This window comes from Notolabrus celidotus, chromosome 23 (assembly GCF_009762535.1).
Source record: "Notolabrus celidotus isolate fNotCel1 chromosome 23, fNotCel1.pri, whole genome shotgun sequence".
In the NCBI taxonomy this organism is placed as follows: domain Eukaryota; kingdom Metazoa; phylum Chordata; class Actinopteri; order Labriformes; family Labridae; genus Notolabrus; species Notolabrus celidotus.
In genome coordinates, this window is record NC_048294.1 from 16,325,458 (window position 1) to 16,347,342 (window position 21,885).

At 40.9% G+C, this 21,885-nt stretch overlaps 2 protein-coding genes across 2 annotated transcripts in view; one reads left to right on the forward strand and one right to left on the reverse strand.

The window, feature by feature from the left end:
• LOC117807859 (collagen alpha-1(XXV) chain) overlaps positions 1–10,897 on the reverse strand; it is a 181,207-nt gene extending 170,310 nt beyond the window's left edge. Inside the window, exons 1-2 of the mRNA XM_034677269.1 lie at positions 10,233–10,897; positions 9,997–10,066 (exon numbers count right to left, since the gene is read on the reverse strand). Coding sequence (XP_034533160.1) covers positions 9,997–10,066; positions 10,233–10,529 — 367 coding nt within the window. The 5' untranslated portion in view covers positions 10,530–10,897. The remainder of the gene's footprint in view (positions 1–9,996; positions 10,067–10,232) is intronic.
• Positions 10,898–17,953: 7,056 nt separating this feature from the next.
• On the forward strand, positions 17,954–21,605 carry LOC117807319 (stabilizer of axonemal microtubules 1-like). Its single transcript, XM_034676568.1, has 4 exons — positions 17,954–18,453; positions 20,293–20,457; positions 20,583–20,743; positions 20,843–21,605. The coding sequence occupies exons 2-4, from the start codon at positions 20,300–20,302 to the stop codon at positions 21,472–21,474; spliced, it is 951 nt and encodes a 316-aa protein (XP_034532459.1). The 5' UTR covers positions 17,954–18,453; positions 20,293–20,299; the 3' UTR covers positions 21,475–21,605.
• The last annotated feature ends 280 nt before the right edge of the window (positions 21,606–21,885 follow it).

The window sequence follows — 21,885 nt, forward strand, 5'->3', positions numbered from 1 at the left end:
CAGTGATTAATTACCAGTTAGCCACTGATTGAGGATAAGTTACGGGATTGGCACAACTGTAATTGTATCAGACCACTGGGATTACACAGTTCGTGAGGATGGGGGACGGGGGTAACCCATATTGACCACAAGGAGTTGAAAAGAAGTGATTAGGCTGAGATTTTTGTGGGATTGTGTGTTTATAGATTTGCCTTTGCTTAAGTAAATCAAATCTGGACTTGATATCACAAACCAAACAGATATGGCTGCATCTGCTTTTGGTTATATTTTTTAAATCTTAAATCATAACAGCCAGCTGATATGACCCTCTGCTGCCCTTTTACCCTTGACATCCAACACTGGGTGTGAAGAGGCAAACAAAGTCCCGCACATTTCATGTTGTATATTTCTGTTCTCTCCAGAGCACTTCGGCTGGTGTTTGGCTGCTAGGCTTTTTGAAGCGTTAACTTCAAGAAATTCTGCAGAGTGGGGAAAAGGGGATGCAGGGGAGAGGGGGTTAGAGGTGTATGGGTGAGTAAACAGGGATGGAGCAAAGCACCAGTGCTTGCTGACTGCACACATTATTATAGTCCCATTAAACAACAGGCCCTACTTGGAATGCAGATCCCAGGGGAGGAGTAGGTACACAAAAAAATGAAAGGAAAACTGCCCACAATGCTGGAGCAATTATTAGGAGGAGGCTCGCTCTACAGTGTGGCACCGGTGTGACTGTAGACAATTCACACCAACTTGGTTTAGTGGGTTTTCTTTCCCCTCCAGACCTTCAGACTCTTAACACCAAATGTATTTTGTAAAATTCATCTCAATGTAAGAGTGAGGGCTTAATAACTGACTAATACTTGAGATGAGTGTGTAGAGCAGGTTACCTCCTTAAAAGAATACTCGAGATACTCAGAGCTGCTGTCAGACACATGATATCAGTTCAGTCAAAAGTGTGAAAAACATGTCAAGAATAAATCAGGAGAACTTCAGAAAACGTGTTCTTTAACCAAGAAAGTTTAAGTTTCAATCTGATGATGTCACAAGATGAGAAGTCAAGAAATTAGCAAACAATCCAGCATTCCTGCTTGAATTCATCCTGAGGGGAACATGAATGCCAAACCATTTTTCATTGCAATCCATTAAAAAGGCTTTAGCTTTATGACTTACAAAAATAAATGTTGGAATATTCCTAAGGGAACAATGAATGTCTGTACTCATATCAGTCTTAATCAATCCATAAGGTGTAAAGATATTCAAATAACAAGGCTGAAGTGTTAATAAGGAAGCTAGAGACAAAACAAAGGGAACAACAAAGTTAACTGCACTCACCCTCTGGTGACCATTAATGTCTGTACACATTTTTGTACAAATTGTAATTCAGTAAGTGGGTAGATAATTCACAGAAAACACAAAAGTCCACCTTATGGTGCCAGAAGAAAAAGTTGATAGCAACTTGACAGTGAGAGAGAATTCGGCTCTCACTTTCAAATAATCTAGGGCAATATGGCAAGACTTGGGTTCCCCTTCTTCAATATATTGAATATATTTAAAAAGCAAACTAAACTAATTACGATATAACATTAATGGCCTCCTTTGGAGTGACTGGACGTGAAGTCCAGGGTGGGTAGGTATGGTGGAGGTAGGGAGGGGTGGGTGGTTTTGAGTATTATTTTCCCTCTATGTTGTTGTTGTTGTTGTTGTTGTTTTTCTTTTAGTGTTACTCACTACATCTGTTGACTTGTATGTTTGTTATTTTTGTTTTTCTTCATTTAATTGAAAAGGAGGAAAATATCTCTAACATTGAATGTTTTATTATTGCTACCTCAATAAAAAACATTTAAACACGAAATCCCTCCAAAATTTATCAAGATACTTCACAAAACAACTATGCCAATATGATGTTTGTGTGGTAGAGGGAAAGAGTATGGATTAACAGCAGTTTCACAGCACTTCATTGTGGTAATGGAAGTAAAAGCTGAATGATGACTCCAGTCACCAGGGTTATGCCAACATGCTGTTTGTGTGGTAGAAAGATGTGATCAATGACAGGTTACAGCATTATCCTCTGAGGACCGTGAATGTCTACACATTTTTATTCTCATTGTAATTCAGAAGATCTGAAAATATTTGTCAGAAAACAAAAAAAATCAATCCTGTGGTGGTGCTGGCAGAAAAAGTTGGATGATGAAGTTCCTAGGGTTTATCCTCTGGGCACCATGAATATCTGTGACCAACTTATGGAAAAGTTGTCATATTAATTCACAGCAAAACAACAATGCAAACATGTTTGTGTACAAGGGGGGAAATAAGGGATCAGTTTACAGCATCAATCCTCTGATTACTATAATTGTGTGAATACCATTTTCATCAATCTTACAACAGGGTTCCCACTCTTTTCCAGAGATCATTTTCCAGGACATTTCCAGGACATTTTCATTGATGATCAAGCTGGTATGACCGTCTAAATTTAGTTCCTAATTTAGTTCCTAAATAGTCTAATATGTTCCTCTCGGTGGAAGTCTACATTGAAAGACATGTAGTCTATGGCTATCAATGAAATCATCTCTTACATACTTAAAAATGATGGCAAATTGATAATAGAATAATGCAACCACAGATGTACAGCACTTCACTTTATTAGTGCAACCAAGTAACAATGATGGGCAACTCTCATCTCAGCTTTCTCTTTTCTCAAAAAATATAAAATGAGCTAAGAAAAAAACAAAAGAGACTGCAAAGGAATCAGGAAGCTGCCTTACTGAAATAATTAAATAATAATAATGATCAGAGGATCAGTGCTTCAATGACCTAAATAGATCTGAATGACAAAAATGGCCACAAATGTTTCCCAACTCAACTCAGACTCAAAATATACCTGCTTAATCCTGATATTCATCCTGCTAAGTGGTCGATATAAAACAAAGCAAATGTCACGTTTTTTTTATTTGAGTTACCATAAACTCTGAAAAAATCGCACTGGTGTAAAGACGCACTCTGTATTTGAAGATCTCTCAGAGATTTTAAAAAATGTAAACTGTCTTCCTGCATGGCGATGTCTATCATGATCAGCGATGTCTACAACGTGGAGTTTCTGTGCAGCTGTGTCGCTCTTTTTGTTCTGTTTGTTTTCACTATCGGGAGTTTGCACTCCTGCTAGGTAGAGCAGGGGTTCTCAAACGTTTTGGAGCAGGGGCCCCTTACAGGTGAGAAAATTGTCCATGGCCCCCTCATAATTGTAACACAGATTAAGCACATTAGTGATGTGTCATGATCAAAAGCTGTGGCTCTGAGAGTCGATGCTTTATAGTGGATCAGAAGAGCCGGCTCGCATCAAGAGAGAGCTGGCTCCCAGTTTTTTCCTTTTGCTGCCTAGCTCTCACAGTGCTCAGCCCCTGCTCTGCTCACAGCAGAACTTTGTTTTGATTAGTCGGCATGGCGGCCATGCGGCCAATCATATGTGAGGATATAGGATACAGGTGATGGAGGGGAGGCTGTGTATCCTGGCTACATCTGTTCCTTCAGAGAGAGTCTTCTTGAAGACCAGGCAAATACTCACTGAGAGGAGAAATCAGATCAGCCCATCCAAGCTGAGGCATCTGATTTTTCTCAATGCCAACCTGAGGACATTAATAATGTTTGCTTGAGTTTGGTTCTGGTTCTGGTTCTGTTTGCTCGAGTTTGATTCTGGTTCAGTTTGCTTGAGTTTGGTTCTGGTTTTGGTTCAGTTTGCTTGAGTTTGGTTCTGGTTCTGTTCTGATTCTGTTCTGTTCTGGTTCGATTCTGGTTCAAGTCTGGTTCAGTTCTGGTATGGTTCTGGTTCGGTTCTGGTACGGTTCTGGTTCGGTTCTGGTTCGGTTCTGGTTCGGTTCTGGTACGGTTCGGGTTCGGTTCTCGTTCGGTTCTTGTTCGGTTCTGGTACGGTTCTGGTTCGGTTCTGGTTCGGTTCTGGTACGGTTCGGGTTCTGGTTCGGTTCTGGTTCGGTTCTGGTTCAAGTCTGGTTCGGTTCTGGTTCGGTTCTGGTTCGGTTCTGGTACGGTTCTGGTTGGGTTCTTGTTCGGTTCGGTTCTGGTTCAGTTCTGGTACGGTTCTGGTTTGGGTCTGGTTCGGGTCTGGTTTGGGTCTGGTACGGTTCAGCTTTGGTTTTGGTTCGGTTGTGGTTCTGTTTTGTTCTGTTTCGGTTCTGGTTTGGTTCTGGTTTGGTTCTGGTTTGGTTCTGGTTTGGTTCTGGTTTGGTTCTGGTTTGGTTCTGGTAGGGATCTGGTTCAGTTCTGGTAGGGATCTGGTTCTGTTCTGGTTGAGTTTGATTCTGGTTCTTTTTGCATGAGTTTGGTTCTGGTTCTGTATGCTAAAGTTTAGTTCTGGTTCTAAACCTAACCCTAACCCTAATCCTAACCCTAACCCTAATCACAACCCTAACCCTAACCCCAACCCTAACCCTAATCACAACCCTAACCCTAACCCTAATCCTAACCCTAATCCTAACCCTAACCCTAATCACAACCCTAACCCTAACCACAACCCTAACCCTAATCACAACCCCAACCCAGCCCTAATCCTAACCCTAACCCTAATCCTAACCCTAACCCTAACCCTAATCACAATCCTAAACCCAAACCCCAACCCAAACCCTAATCACAACCCTAACCCTAACCCTAATCACAACCCTAATCATAACCCTAATCACAACCCTAACCCTAACCCTAATCATAACCCTAACCCTAATCACGACCCTAACCCTAATCACAACCCTAACCCTAACCCTAATCCTAACCCTAATCCTAACCCTAACCCTAATCACAACCCTAACCCTAATCACAACCCTAACGCTAATCACAACCCTAACCCCAACCCTAACCCTAATCACAACCCTAACCCTAATCCTAACCCTAATCCTAACCCTAATCCTAATCCTAACCCTAATCCTAACCCTAACCCTAATCACAACCCTTACTCTAATCACAACTCTAACCCTAACCCTAATCATAACCCTAACTCTAATCACAACCCTAACCCTAACCCCAACCCTAACCCTAATCATAACCCTAATCACAACCCTAACCCTAATCACAACCCTAACCCTAATCATAACCCTAATCACAACCCTAACCCTAATCACAACCCTAACCCTAATCACAACCCTAACCCTAACCCCAACCCTAACCCTAATCACAACCCTAACCCTAACCCCAACCCTAACCCTAATCATAACCCTAATCACAACCCTAACCCTAATCATAACCCTAACCCTAATCAAAACCCTAATCATAACCCTAATCACAACCCTAACACTAACCCCAACCCTTACCCTAATCAAAACCCTAATCATAACCCTAATCACAACTCTAACCCTAACCACAACCCTAACCCTAATCACAACCCCAACCCTAACCCTAACCCTAATCACAACCCTAACCCTAATCATAACCCTAGGATCAGGGTGATAAGGATTTTGTAACAGAATAAATGCACACAATTGGGCAATTATAAGGCTTCTCATAAAAACAGTGTACATAAAAGGGTTTTCAACACACAAACCATTAGTTTTTGCAAAATTAAGGTAAAATATATGGCTACAAAAGATCCTAAATTAAGAGCCGTTCGGGAGTCGAAAGAGCCGGCTCACTGAAAAAAGCCCAACTTCCCATCACTAAAGCACATTCTTACTACCATTTGCACTCTTAGATGCCCTTGGAACTATTTGTATTGTAAAACGTATCAATGTAAATACTTCAGACCTGTACCATAGTGATAAACAGATAACACTTCAATTTGAATCAAGTAAATACCACTTGTATACTTTAAAACAGAGGGTCATTTCATTCCTTGTGGACTCAACATGACAGCATTTATACTTTTCAAGTAATTTCAGAAACTTTCAGAAAATTAACAGTAGCAAAACTCACATATCCCTTCGAGCCACCAAATGGTATCATAACAATGGTGTATGCTGTTTTGTAATGACACAGCACAATTTTATGATTTACTAGAAATGTATTCAAATTATTTCACGGACCCCCAAGCTATGGTTCGCAGACCCCCAGGGGTCCCAGGACCCCACTTTGAGAACAACTGAGCTAGGGTACGGTAATTGAGCAAAATGTACCATAAAACATAAACAATATACCCCCGTTTTCTGTGAATTCATGATTATGAAGTGAAGGAGAAAAGATGTGAAAAAAGTTGTGCAGTGTCGCTGTCTTTTCCAGCACAGCGTGCACTCAACTTTCAATGAATGGGGATGTGTTTTGTTAATAGGGTCAGGTCACACGCAGCCATGTTGGAATAATTTTCCAGGACTATATGTGATTTTCCAGGACATTTTACTTTTTCTCCCATTTTCCAGGTGTTTTCCAGTACTTGAAAACTGGTCAACTGTTTTCCAGGTTTTCCAGGTTTTCCAGGTTTTCCAGGACGCGTGGGAACCCTGTTACAACCTTAAATTCAAGCCCATTTACAGCCTAACCGAGAAAATGTTATTCATGGATCAGAAACTTAATGCCAGTAAAACCAGACACTGTGAGAATGACAGATTACACCTTAAAAGCAACTCCATCTTTTTTAACCAAGAACTACATCAGCATGAACAAATTCTACTTTGGGTTCAGGACAGACTTCTTTGATAAAGATGCTATGAACTCCCTCTGATTCAGAAGCAACCTATAAAATATCCTCAAGCTATGGACCATTGCTCTGTCTTTGCAACCACTCCATCTTCTTTGACAGCAATAAAGTGAAGACTGTGAAAAGCACATTACGTTCTTCTTCTCAAAAAAAGAAGCCACATCAGAGCCAGGGGCTGTCTCTTAGACAGAAGAGAGGATAAATATTGAGTGAACCCATTCAGCATTCATGGGGTATAAAGATGTTTGGCCTGAAAAAGCCCTGCACCCAAACATTACACAAACCATGGTAGTCTTTGTATGTGTAATACAGTTTCACTGCATGAATATTACAACAATAAATAAAGTATTCTTCAAAGGAGCTAAAAGATTTATGCAAAAATAAATCAACAAACTATAGAATAAGCTCTGGAAAAAAACATTGAGAGTGCAATGCCTGGTGCTATCCTAGTTTTAGCATTGTTGTGCTTAATTTGATGTGAAATGTTTTCTATGTTTTATTTCTGCTCTTTACAGAAATGTAGAGGAAGGAAACAAATGGCCAACATATGATAGAGATTGAGAACAGAGAGATGAATGATTGTGAGAATCTCATTATGGTTAATACATGCAGTACTTCTGGCTCTGGAATTGAGCAGATGAGTCATCCACAATTGATAAACCACTTTGTGTAAGTCATTCAGGACTCTTACTTCAACCCTTTTTTTCCACCTGATTATGATTATGATGTTTTTACTGTGCCAATCTGTTTGTTTAGAAGGGTGAATCTTTTTTTTACCATTAAATGAGAGGTTAGAGGTCAGGGACGACAATAGAGCAGCACCTGGCTGAAACAAGGATTCACCATCCAGCTCAAAGACCCTTTCTGACATGTTAGTTGTCCATCCAAGCCTTCAGCCACGATGCTGCACTGCACAATGTCACAACTGTGACTCCTCCAGAGAGGTCACCCACAGTTTGTTCACATTTACTGTATCACAATCCCAGCTGGGGGTTGACTGAGGATGTGATGCACACAGATCCCTCTTCATCAAACTTTAAAGAGTCATGAAAACATGTCAGTTTCCTGCAGCATGGCGGTTCAACACAGACAGCAGTCTGCCAGAAGCAAGTATAATGTTCACTTGTGCCTCACTGACAGCACTTGGAAATGTTAGTACCACTGAAATGTTATTTACAAAGCCAAGATACAACACTTCATTCACATTTCAGGGATGATTGCCAGTGACCTTGTAGATATTCTTTGTGGGGTTCAAAGGAATACTTTACTACAAAGCAGCTCAAAACGCTAGGAGCAAACAGTTGAAATATAAATGTCTGATGCAATCCAAAAGAAATTCACATGTCCTTGTTGCCCAAAGAATCATGGATCTTTAAAACATCAACTTTTCATGAGATATGAATGGCTTTGAGATGTCCAGAAATTAATTTTTCAAACAATCCAACAGGTTTTTGATTTGTTTACTTACAATTCCTTTGAGGAGTCTTAACTGGTTATTAAATAGGGTCAACTAGTATCCTGATGAGTCTATGGACGTGTCCCACATCTGGGGCTGCATCCCTCTCAGGACCTGGCTCAGGCTGAACTGAAATGAGGCGGTCTGGTCTACTGAGGATTTCTATTTTACATCTCAAGCTGTTCCCACCGTCACTCTTTCATTGAAGCACCACTCTTGTCGCCTAGAAACGTCAATAGCAGTAACAAATAATGTCATGTAACCTATTATCATGGACATGATCGCTTCTATTTTTAACATTCGTAGCCCCTTGCTATTTCATGGAGCTGAAAAACAACAACTTGCATTTAAAGTGTTATTTTAGCCCCTAAATTTGGATACAAACAAGAAGAGGTCATGCCTGTTACCTCTCCAGCTAAATTGTACTTTGACGTATAGCAAACAGAACGAAAGAGCCTCTGTTTCATTGTGAGATACACACTCAACAGCTAGAGTTTTTATTTGTCAATGAATACGATTCATGTATGTGTAAGATGGGACTAGCCAAGTGATAAGATGAGCTCCTCCTCCACAGAGGCCTCCAAAATCAACAAAAAGGAAAAGGTCCTCAAAATTGTTTGAAGAGAAAACGTGATACAAGAAATCTGAAATTCAGCAGAGTGTTAAATGTGTGAAAAAAGATACAATACATGGAGTTTGAAGATTTGGATCTGTTGCAAAGCTTGGTTGATGTATTGGAGACTCATTAGGTGTGCTCACACATGCACATAACTCCTAAAAACTAATTTCAAGCGTTGGCTGTAAGTGTGAACTCAAAACAGCCAAAATTTTCACCTCGACTTTCCTGCCAGCCTTCTGGTAAAATCTCCATGTGAAGTCATGATGAGCGGATGTTAGAACGCAGCAGGAAACATTCAGGGAAATTCACCACAAGCGAGTGGGCGGGGTTGATGGCTTTTTTTTAAACATGTGAACACAGCTAACAACCTGTTAGAGTGACACGTAACAGGGTGAACAAAATCATCTAGGGTTGAAGAAGGACAATCATTTTCAGGACAAGCACAGTAAAGATGTCTGCGATCTGTCTATTTACAGTATGATGAAATTGCAAAAATTGTCAAAGTATTAGACTCTGTTGCTTCATCCACCACTGTGCTGTGAACATTACACTGGGGCTTTAAGTCCTGCTTCTCCACCTTCTTTGTCCGACAGAGAAGACTATGGGTGATCTAGCAACATTAGAACATTTTGGGCCAGATCTCTTGAAAATTTAAAAAAAAAAAGTTTCTAGAAATCATGTGTGACAGAAGCTATTGAAATTTAAATCTGCACAAGCTTCTGAATTTTTACAATTCGTTCTTACTGGAGCTTTCAATTACATCCTCAAGAGCAGCTTTTTCTCCCCACGTAATCCGACAACCATGCTCAACAGAAAGCACAATGGTATAGATTAAAAATGAAAATACTGTGAAGCATTTACCACAGCATCCCTCACTGATGCACTGACTAACCCAACCTTGACTCCATCCCAGAATGTTCAGGACGCTGACCAACACTGAAGGAATAAATGTTTCCATCTACTGGTGAGAAACGTGAACTTCAGCAGCTTTTTTTTCTTCTGAGTGGACAAGTGAGCAGGCAACATCACAAGTCAAACAACCTCTCAGCACCTCTATGTATAGACCCCTGTTAAATGCCTTTCTTTAAGTTAAGTGTTATAGCCGGTCAGCTGTGTGCATCCTTCACAGCAGTCCTCCAACAAAATATCAACACAATCCAGGCCAACTGTCATGTGTCATCTGTGTCAATGAAAGAAACTATGGACCCGTTCAGACAGCCTCCATTCATTCTCATATCAACTCTGCAAACACAAGCACACTTCCAATCCAGCATCTCATACGCCAACAGACAACTGGGAAAAGTAGTTCTTCCTCACCTGGAGGGCAGTTGCATTCAGGTGATGTCTGTCTGGCAGTCCGAATCTTGACGAAATTCTCATAAGAGCGCTGAAATGTTCAAAGAAAGACATTTTCATTCATATGCACATGGTGCTTTCAATAAAATCAGATATCAGGGGGTTCCAGTTTGGATGTTGCCTAAAATAGGGCAAGTTTGAGGGCAATTTAGTGGTCAAAAAACAATAAAATTAACAAGTGCAAAAGCCAGTCTTACCTGAGAGAGCACCTCGTCCACTCTTTGTTCAATGAATGAATTAAAATCATCCATGGAGTAGCCAGGGGCACGGATATAGGTGTGCTCGCCATTCCCACTCTCCAAATCCACAACCCGGTTCTTGATATCAGCTGCGTTAATGCTCAGAAGAATGCAAAAGGCGATGGACGCCACCGAACATAAAGACGAGATTATGTTCAGCACTGTTGCGCGGTGACATTGTCGCTTCTGAGGCGCCACTTCTTTCTCCATTTTTTCCACGCACTTAGATGCTCCTCTTGCCTCCGAGATCTCCATTTAACTACAACTACACGCGCCTGTTGGGAGCAAACTGCATCTGGCGCGGAGTCACGAATTTATGGCACACTGTTCTGGGAGAGTGTGAGTGTGAGTGTGAGAGAGATATTCTGCGACGCCGCGTTCACGTACAGTGACTTTGTGGTGACAGCGACAGACGGATGAGTGGAGCTCCACTCCGCTCCAGCCAAAGCGAGTCAACCTGTCTGACGGCGTGTTGGGGGGGGGGTCTTGCAAACTTGTTGCGCCGAGCCTTGCACGGTAGTCTGCTGCAGAGGAAATGTGCTATTATGCACAATAAAGTAGAAAGAGAGACTGGGGAAATAGAAGGCAGCGCGCTTGCAGCGGAGACAGCAGGACTGCTCGGAGCTTTTCCACGGTGCAGGCATGCTCCCCCTCGTTACGGCATCAACACGCCTCCAATCTGCTCAGTCTGATTAACATAATTTATTGACCCCACTCCCTTTGAGCTCCTGAATTCGAGTACAATTGCCATGAAGTGCAGTTCTATTGTGTTCCTGGCATTTTTCTGATTTGAGAACGACAAAGTGCATAATAAGGGAAGATAGTTGCGTTATGTTAAAAAAAATCTAATTGCTTCATTTGAACAAAGCGAGAGAGAATACAGCGTTTGAAATAATACATGTTCATGGTATATTTCAGACACTTAAAACGTTACTGTCACGTTTCCATGAACAGACATATGGCATCGTTTGAAATTTGGTTTCGCGGTGACGCTGCGTAAAAGCGCACAAACATATACAAACCTCTCTTCAAACGGTGTAAGCAGGCAGAGCCAATCACTGAACTTTAGAGGCCTACTCCGCCCAGTAAAAAAAAAGTGACAATCAGGTAAAAAGTTAGTTATAACATTAAGATAAGAGTCGAAATCATAAAAAAAAGCTGATCATTGTGAGATGGAATTGTGAAACTTTGAAAAGTATGTCTCAATTGTGATGTTAAAATGCAGAAAAACAGAGAAACAAAGTTGATATCATCAGGTGAAAGCAAAAACTTTGTGAAGAAAGATCAAATTATGATGAAAAGGTGAAAATATTATAGGAAAGATTCACATTTAAGAGATTACATTATGAGATAAAAACCAAGATTATGTGGCTTGAAAATTTTAGTGTCCCAATTTAAAAAAAAAAAAAAGGTTAAAAATGAGGTTATGAGGTAATGAGCCAAAATTACAAGATGAAATTCATGCTTACTGGATAAATTCACATTGTGACATTCTAAGTTGTGATTATTTCAAAAAAAGTTGAAGCGAAGAGATAACAAGTTATAGCTCTGAAAGAAAAATCTAAATAATGAGATACATACTTTTAATTATGAGGTTCAAAAGTGAAAATGATAGTATAAAATATAAAAAATTGCTATAAGATAGTTAGCCATAATAATAATAATAATAATAATAATAATAATAATAATACTTTATTTATATAGCACTTTTCAATACAGGTTCACAATGGGCATTAAAAACAAGTAGAAATACAAAGCAAAATGAAGGGATACAAAACTTTTAAAGCATACAAACTTATAAAACAGACCCACAAAATCAGTGTTGATATTAAATAAAGCAACAGAAGAAAAGCTTTCCTATAAAAATGTGTCATGAGTAATGAAATAAAACAAAGGACTGACTCTGCAAGTCTGATCTCCTCTGGCAGGCTGTTTCAAAGTGTAGGGGCTCTGACTGAATAAGCCCTGTCCCCTTTGGTTTTCAGACTGGACCTTGGAACCACTAGCAGAGCACTGCCAGAGGATCTCAGATTGCATCCTGGTTCATAGGGGGGTAAAAGCTCAGAGATATAGAGAGGGGCAAGTCCATCTTGTGCTTTAAAAGTTAAAGAAAGAATCTTAAAATCAATCCAAAAATCAATAGGCAGCCAGTGTAAATGAGCTAAAATGGGGGTGACGTGGGCGCACTTTTTAGTTGTTGTTAAAAGGCGAGCTACTGCATTTTTAACTATTTGAACACGGAGGATTGATTTCTGATTGAGACGTTTGTATAGAGAATAACAATAATCAAGCCGGGAGGATATAAAGCGTGAATACGTTTCTGAAGATCTTTGGCTGATATGAAGGACTTGACTTTTGATATATTTCTGAGCGGATAAAAACAAGACATAAAGGGATTTGACTAAGGGCTTAGCATAATTTGTCAGTTTATCTAAATTTGACATGATTCGATCCCTTTTTGCTGGGGGGCAAAGACAATGACTTCTGATTTGGAGTCATTCAGTTCCCTTTCAGTCAATTCACTCTGTACAACACATAAAGTATGGGATATCACGCCCCCGCATGGCCTGACTGAAGACGCCTCTAGTCACGCCTTTACAGCAGATGATCTGTGATGACGTATGTAAGGCTCCACCTGCACATAAATAGAGCCATCATCACATCAGCTCTCACTTCTTACACTCTTGACATCACTAAAAAAACCTCTACCGAGTTGGGCAGGCTAGGTACTGCTAGTTAGCTCTCCCTTGTGTTGGCTACTGCCGGCTCTGAATTAGCTTGCCCCTGTTGGTGTTAGCCTCCGCTGCCTCGTCTGGCGAGTGTAGCTGCCTGCGGAGCACTATTTTGGAGTCTCTTTTACTATTGTGTTTTGAGGTGAGCACCAAGGCTAAAGCGAGAAAGTCTTCTGTTCGCCCCTGTCCACAGGGGTGCGGCTTCTCTTTGCACGATAAGGACCAGCACGAGGCATGTTCTGTCTGCCTGGGGATAGCCCAAGCCAGGAGAGTGTTGACTGAGCGTAATGTCGCCAGCTGCGACGTTCCACCCTGGAAAGACGAGTGACTTTTGTCAAGAAGGTGCTGGAAAAAGCTACAGTCACAGGGCATGACCCTTTCCTCTCCAAGTTGAGAGACCCAGCTTCGTCTGAGGCCGAGGGCGAGGAGTTTTTGGTCGACTGTTATAAAGTGGGCTAACCACATTGAGTATGTTGAGAGGTTAGCCGTGTATGAACCAGAGTTCTCTGAGAGCAATGGCCAGCCCTTACCAGGACTGAGCACTAACCATGATGATGATGACGTGCTGGTCATCGGCTTGGACAAGCATGGTTTATCGGAGGATGAATGGGAGGCACTATCATTTGCGCTGGCTAGCTATGACGATACATCCTTCTTCTCACTGTACCGCCATGCAGCTGAGAAACTGGAGGTCGAGTGGCCCTCTCCTCCCCCAGCTCGGAAACGCTTGCGGTTCGCAGGGTTTTTCTTCCTCCTGAACCAACTCAGAAACAGCCTTCCCATATTCCCAGACTTTTTCTCGGAGTTAACTTCGTTGTGGAATAAACTGCTGTCTTCCCATGTAACAGTTCCCGTCTATGGACAGTATTTGGATTTAGATGGAGCTGAAAAGGCTGGTTTGGTCAACCCTCCACCTATGGAGCCGTCCCTGGCAGCTTATCTGGCTCCGTCCAACAACCATGGTGTGAACTGACCCACAATACTCCCATCTAAGCACTGAAGATTCTCTGCTTCACAGCTTGATGAAGTTTACCAAGCTGAGGCAGGCATCGCTCGCGCACTGAGCTCTGTCACCATGCTGCAGACTAATCAAGCAATGTGTCTCGCAGAGCTCCAATCTCTGCTTCCCCATGACAACAGTTTGTTTGGGCAATCACTCGACGCCATCAAGGCAAAGTTCGAGCTGAGGAAGAAGCAGACAGAAGTTTGGCAGAGTGGCTGGAAGTGGGGCGACATTCCGGTCCATGAACAGGCTTTGAGGAAGAGACAAGGGAGAGTGAGGATCCACATCCTCTAGTTTCTGGGGGGGTTATGGTGCAGTCAGCCGTGAGTTGCCAGCCAGCGAAGAATACTCATCCAGGTTACAAATATCATACCTGTTCTGCAGCTGGATAACATGATAGTCAGGATGCAGAAAAGGAATACTGGCCTTTTTACATCTGGGGTCACACACTGCATTCGGGGCTCTTAATAAGATGAAGTGGAGCTGCCTTGGGTTTAGCCCCGAGCAGGAGCCAGCAGTCCACAGGACGGTCACCTGGAGTAGGATCAGTGGCAGAGGTATGAGCGGCGGGGGTGGCAGGAAGTATGGACACCTGTGCCGGTGAGGAATCATAGGGACATGTGTCGTTCATATCACCAGTGCTGGTGGCGTTTGTCGCAGGGCCGGAGAGGATTGTGTCCAGGAGATTTTCGGCATCCTGTATTTGGTTAGAGATTTTAAATTCTCTGTTCCAACTTGCAGATCTCCTTGCTGAAATCGGCACAACTTTGGCAACTCAGGCGGTGAGGTAAATGGAGCCATAGTTTCTCAATGGAGACCTGTGGTTTACCGCATAAAACTCCTGATCCAGGGAACTGATTGTTAAGATCCCACACACAGTACATGAAAAAGTAAAGAGTAGACAGAATCAAAAAGAGCAGCTTAAAATGTATGCATAAACTAGTTAAAACGTTACTTATTAGACAGCATTAACTGGCAGTCCGACAGAACGCTAGTGCAATTAGATATTTATCTTGGAATTTTACTAATGACGTCGTCTTTTAGAGTTTATCTCAGAATTTGTGTTACTGTTTTCATTAGTCTAACTTTTTGCTCTTTGTGTGCGCTTCAACACACATTGATGACTCAACAGTTTATCTGAACCACCAAATGATAATCTTGTGCATTTACTTGACTTAAGACTTAAAGGTACAACTATCTGAAATCAGTACCACTCTTGTTCCTGTTAATGCACCAATGCTCCAGGATACGCTTTGATTTAATCTGCAGACTGTTGCTCTTAATTTGAGTGAGTGTTTTAATCCATATTTCATGAACCGCATTAACAACCTCAGTCTTTCTGCCCAGTTCATCTGTTTGGAGATGCCACCATGATTTCTTGGGGTTTTCTAATGACACAGAATAGAGGAGCATTTTTTCATATGCAGTCAGAAATACTTAATGGGAAAGGGCTTTCAAATATCCATAAGCCTCTACAGACTCCTGCCTTCTTGTTCCGAGGCTCCTCTCTCCTGTCTTTTTGCTTTTTAATGCATCTGTGTGAAACTCACTCAGAATGAGGGATAGAGGTTGAGTGCACAGAAGTCAGAAGGCAAATTAACATAAAATTATTAACACAGGCAATTCTAAACCACTTTAATGCATTAATAACCAGTGACAGCGAGGCTCTGAAGTCATTGTTTTGTTGAATTATCTGCAGGCTTGGTGTAAAACCCATTATGAGTCTTCTCAGGGGGGCAGGAGTCAAGATGCATTTTAGGGCTAGTACTTTCTAGGGACACATAGATGAAAAATAAGTACAAGTTAGACAATTGATACAATTTTGCAAGAGAAAGGAGAATAAAATATCACCATTAATTTCCCTTAAACCATGATTACTTCTTAAATTTAATGGCTTAAGATTCAAAGAGAAGAAAATTCATTTAAACGTTTTAAACAGATATGAAGTTTAAAACGTATTCTTAAAGATACAGGTAGCTTCAGCAGTGTTTTTAAGCTCCAGTGAGGAACTTTCAAATTGTGTTGACTTTGGCACCTCCTGTGGACAAAGTGGTACATCTTATCTCTGTAGATTTTGCCCTGTAAATACATAAGTGGTGTTTTCATTTAACAGTTAAATATTGTTTTTGCCCCACATCAGCAGTTTCAGAACCAGCCAAAAATAAGACACCAGTTAATCTCACCAGAGTCCATGCAGCTAGTAGCAACAGGGTGAGGTAGATGTTTGATGTCTTTTAAGTTGAGCTATATCCCAGAGATAATAAAATGATGCTTGAGTGACCTGATCAAAATGATCAATGTTAAAAAAAATCTATTCCATGTAATGTGTGTTTTAATCCACATGTCAAAACCATACACTTTATAAAACACGGAGATAGTCACACATTGCTTTAAGAAGAGGTGTTAAGTCCAATAATGGAAGTCACCATATTGGAAATGCTGGCTCAACCTAATTTCAATCAATCTATACGCAGGAGAAGATTTTGAGGCGGGCCTTCAGTCTCCTGACAGCTTCACCTGTCAGTCAATTCAGTCATGCCCATATCATGTTCAATGGACTGTATTTTATATACTGCTTTTTCTATTCTTCTGACCACTCAAAGCACTTTTACATAACATGTCACATTCACACCGTGATGGCAGAGGCTGAAGTGTAAAGTGCCCATCAGTATTAACTAACATTCGTACACTCCAGGTGTAGCCACCGGAGGCAGTTTGGGGTTCATTGTCTTGCCTAAGAACACTTTCTACAGCAAGATCTGAGATCAATCATCCAACCATCTGACTTAGAAAAGACTGATTGTGCCACAGCCGTTCCTTAAGCTACTGATGATTAAATAAAAAATTCAACACAGTGCAGTGTTTACAGATAGAAGATGGAGCTATGTAGATCAAAACTGCTTATTTGTACCATGCTGTAAACAAGTTAAATGCTGCTATAAAAATGGATATAACATGAGTGTTATAAGATACTCCTTGGCTTTTAGAGTCAGCCTCAAGTGGACACCTGAGTAAATGCAGTTTTTTTTGCACCTTCACAGTTTCACAACAGAGGTTGTTGCTTAGTTAAAACCGTAAGCATTGGACACTTTTTTTCTTTGGCTGCTTTGGGTCATCTTTAGTAGTATTTCCCTTTTTTGTCCTTTAGTTTTGAGTGTTTACCACTCTATTTATTCAGCAATGAGAACTTAATAAACTGATGGTGATGCGAGACAAAAACAGTAATCACATTATTTTCCTTATATCTAAGTCTAGCTTTCGTAAAGTGCCTAAAGTGAGGAACCTTGGGTTTGCATCCTTTCTGTTGTCCCCCTTGCAGACAATTAACTTTTTGCTCCTTGTTGATTTTACTTTTGCTTTATCTTCTGATAAAAAAATCTCATCTTACTTTTTTAATGGTCAAATGTATCACTCACTGAATAAAAAATATGTATATACAGATTTTAGTGCAAGTTGAAACAGGTACATAGCATATGGCACTATGAAACCTCCACATGCACACTATCTAAGTTAATTTACATTACTGCAAGGCCACATGCAAATTATAATACATTTCCCGCTTGTTTTAAAGCAATAATATATTTTCATGATGCATTTTTGGTTAAAATAAAAGGAAAACAGTATATTTTGCACTTTTAACATTGAATTGCTAGTTTGAATATAGGCGCCACAGAAAGTCTGTGGACCTTATTGCCTCTCTTAACCTGTTTTGTAAAGCTTTGGACGCCATCTAGTGGACAAACGCCACACTGCACTGGATTTTGTGCATTTAACACGACATAATCTATCATAAGTGCTTGGCAAAATCCTCGTGACTACATCCTTTAATACATCTTAATTTCCTGTATTAGTTTGTGATGGTGAGTGTGTGTGTGTGCATGTCTCTTTAAATCCCCCCTCACCCTCTCTCTTTCTGCTTTTTGGACATGACAACAAAGTGACAGATGGACTCCTGAGACCATGTCACGTTGCAGAATGCACAACCCGGCTGCACTTTGCTTATTCAGCACGTCAAAAAAAAAAAAACACAGTAAAAGATACTTAATCGGGCACACGTTGAGGCAACACATAGAGCAGGACTTCCTTGTATGTTTTTCAAAAGTCACTACTTTGCCACATTAACACAGAAACTATGGAAGCGCCCAAAAACGCGCATCATCACGAGCAGCGTCCTCGCCCTGACAACCGGCCCGCATCACTGAGTAATCCACTGGTGTTTATTTTTAGAAGCTCTCGGCCGCTGCGTGCTGCTCGCGTTCAACACACCCAATGTTCCTCCTTCCTTCGGTCAATAATTCATATGCCGTAGGCCTGTAGCGGAGAGTCAGAGAGCCGGCTGCCACAGTTTCCAGCCACGGGACGCCGAGGAGCGCATCGGCGGACCAGCGGTGCAGTCCAAAACTTTGAGGGAGCAAAACACTCAGCAGCAAGGTGCATCCGTGAGGTGAGGTCATCAATGTATCATCTTTTCATATATATATAAGATTGCACCTTTGAAGAAAACACTGCCATGTACCTTTTAAAACTCTACGTTATTTCCAATGGAGATATGTGGCCTGTGGTTGCAGAATGTTAAATGTTATGTGTCTGCAAAAATATCTGATCCACTTTCACCTGCAGCTGTCTCTGCTCCTTCTGTATGTTATAGACTGTGGTGGACAAAGTACACAGCTTCCTTACTTAAGTTAAAGTATAAATACTCCATGTCAAATATTACTCCAATACAAGTGAGAGTTGCTAAGTCGGATTATTACTTGAGTTAAAGTACTGGAGTACTTGCTTTTAAAAAATAATTAAGTATTCAAAGTACTTCTTAAAAAAATCTCAAAACGTTGTATTTTCACAAAGCATGAGTGCAGTCAAGAATACATACATTCTGTTACATAATGTTTATTTAGAAACCATTAATGGAAATCTCTAAAAACTATACCATTGAATTAAGTTACTCCAAGCACAGACAACTTAGTTTGAAATGTTAATCTGGAATGAAACAAATGTTATGTACCTCAACACGCTTTCTCTGGTTGGACAGTGAATGTTTGTATGTTTGAGCAGAAACAGGGAGAACATTTCAAACGATACCTATCATTCTTCATTTCAAAAACGTCTAAGACGGGCTGAAGATATGTTGTACATGGGTGCTCAGGTGGAGAATTATAGCCATCATTACCACCTCTAAATGAACTGCCTGATCTGAGGGAAATGTGCTCTGTGTTTGCTCCACGTTCAACCGTGGAGACGCACGATATACAGGTATGGCTACCAACCAAACAGAACTACAAAAACACATTGTTCTGTCTGAGGGATCAGATTTCAGAAAGAGAAGAAAATTCATGAGCTGACTTCAAAACAAAAGTAGTGCGTAACTAGAGCACTGATAGAAATGTAGTGGAGTGAAAAGTACAATAATTGTCTTCTTATTGTAGTGGAGTAAAAGTAATAAGTATCCCCAAAAAATAATACTCAAGTAAAGTATAGATACCCCAAAAATGTACTTAAGTACTGTACTCAAGTAAATGTACTCTGTAATGCACTGTTACTGTCCACCACTGGTTATAGAACCCACCATTTAAAATTAAGCATTAAGTCTATACATGCAGTTTCATCTGTGTGGAACTTTACCAATATTGTTTGATTCATCTTGAACATCTAATTTCCTCTCTCTAACTTGTCTTATGGAGGTTTACCCCTCCTGTTATGTTTTGTTTCTCAGGAACAGCAAAAATGTTCCCTTGGTAGACTTGACCCGGGGGCATATTTAATTATCCAACAGTGTCAGAACCCCAAAAAAACCCTATTACCATTTTTTAAAATCTCATTATATACTCTATTACTAACCATTTAAATCAATATTTAGTGCAATGGTGTTCTTTAATCCTCACTGATCATGGTTCAATAAGGATAACTCACTCGTTTTTCATGTGTGTTTGTGATTGGAGTGAAATATGTCACACAGTTGCAAAGAAAAAAATTGTATTTGACACTTCTGACTCCTTTTAGCCTCCACTTTGACTGCTGGGTCAAGTTGACCCATGAACAGTATCTATGTAATATAAACATGCAGGGGGGTTGTAAATATGTGAAATGAACCATTTTTATTGTATATGTTTATTACGCTAATTAAGCCAAGCAGAAGAAATTTCATACCCAAAAAAACTTTTAACAAGTTTTATTTTATTTTTGAACTTTGAAATGGGTCAATCTGACCCGTAACATAACAGGAGGGCTAAAGCAGCACTGCCATGTTGTTGTAAGTTTGTAAAGTGTCCTCTGTATGTTCCAGAAAGCACATGGCCTCTCAGAGAGCCATGACTCAGGCCCTAATGAGGACAGAGTACATGGACAAGTTTATCCCTCCACACTGCAACAAGACATTAGTCACAAGTACATCATACAAACACCCCTACCATCCACTGAGGGCGACGTGTACAGATGTGTCTACCTTGAGGTAAGATCAAAAGTGTTTAAAACCTGTTATTGACACTATTGTAGAGTACAGTAACCCTTCCTTCTAGGTTTCATGTCGCTGTCTGGGGAAGCAAATTGATGCCATTGCTCATAATCGTGTTTCAGGACTTTCTATTTGGCTAAAAAACGGGTGAAAAATGCACCAAAACCGCCACAGCCATCGATGCTACCCAAAGCCCAGCAGAGAACCAAGGCTGCCCCACACAATCCTTCCCGTTGGGGGAGAAGTGAAACCCGGGTAGAGGACTACAAATCTGTGTACCAAAGTAAGCAGTTTGAAGAGAAGTAGTTTCATGCTTTTCAGATGTTAAATAAATACATTGTACATCATAATCCAAATACATACTCTCTTCTTTTGTTTTCAGATGATTTCAGAGTGTGGGAAATGAACAAACGTCAGCCCTTCAGACTCAGTGACAGCCTGAAAGTCAACCAAGGACTATCTGTCACACGCAGAGCTTCCAAAGGAGGCCTCTTTGAGAAAAGTACAGTTTGTGTTCCAGTTGACTCCAAGCCAGACCCAAAGATCAAAGAGACACAGCCGATTGAGAGCAGTACCAGCTATAGGTCTGATTACGTAGTCCACCCAGTGCAGCCGAAGACACGCAGAGAGAAACCTGTGAAACAAAGCAACAAAGGCCTACTATCAGAGCCAAAGGCGGTCTGGGATGTAAACCAGGAACTTTTTGACAACAGCGGTGAATTGAACGAGCAGTTCAAGTCCTGGTCCATTGAAACGAAGTTCCAAGGCAAAGCCAAAGAATCTACTCTAGCACAAGACCACGAGAAGTTCCTGTCCACGACACACGCCGACTTCCCAGGACATCAGTGGTTCCAACGCACCAAACCAATCCTGCCTTCTGTGCAAAACTATGAGAACAGCAAGGATCCCTTTCATGCAACAACAACCATGAAGGAGGATTTCAAAGCTTGGAGCGTACCGAGACGCTTCCCAATCGTCCACAAACAGAAGTTGAATGAACACCTTCTCAGCTAGCACACGTGAGCCTGCTGAAAGCTGCAAAATAGACAGAGACGACAAACTCCTGCTGAGGATGGACTAATTTCTGGCTTTCAATGAATCTCCAACGGAAATAAAAACTTAAGGTTCCCTTAAGCACATGCTGATGACGACTCATGGTGCTATCGTTTTTACCTCAGGTAGTTTCTGCCTTTAATGCCCATAAAAGCCATAAATGATGCTGAGGTGATGTAATTGCAGCTATTTTTATACTTGGAAGCTTGCCACTGATGCTCTGCAGTACAACTCATTTGGAATGTTATGTAATTGAAGGGAATTCATATTCAGCTTAAGAGGAAAGCGTTTAAAAGGCAGACGGATAACTGTGGTCTTTCGATACATTGTGCAGTACATTAATGGACGGTGAAGAAAGATTTTAGCATCTGA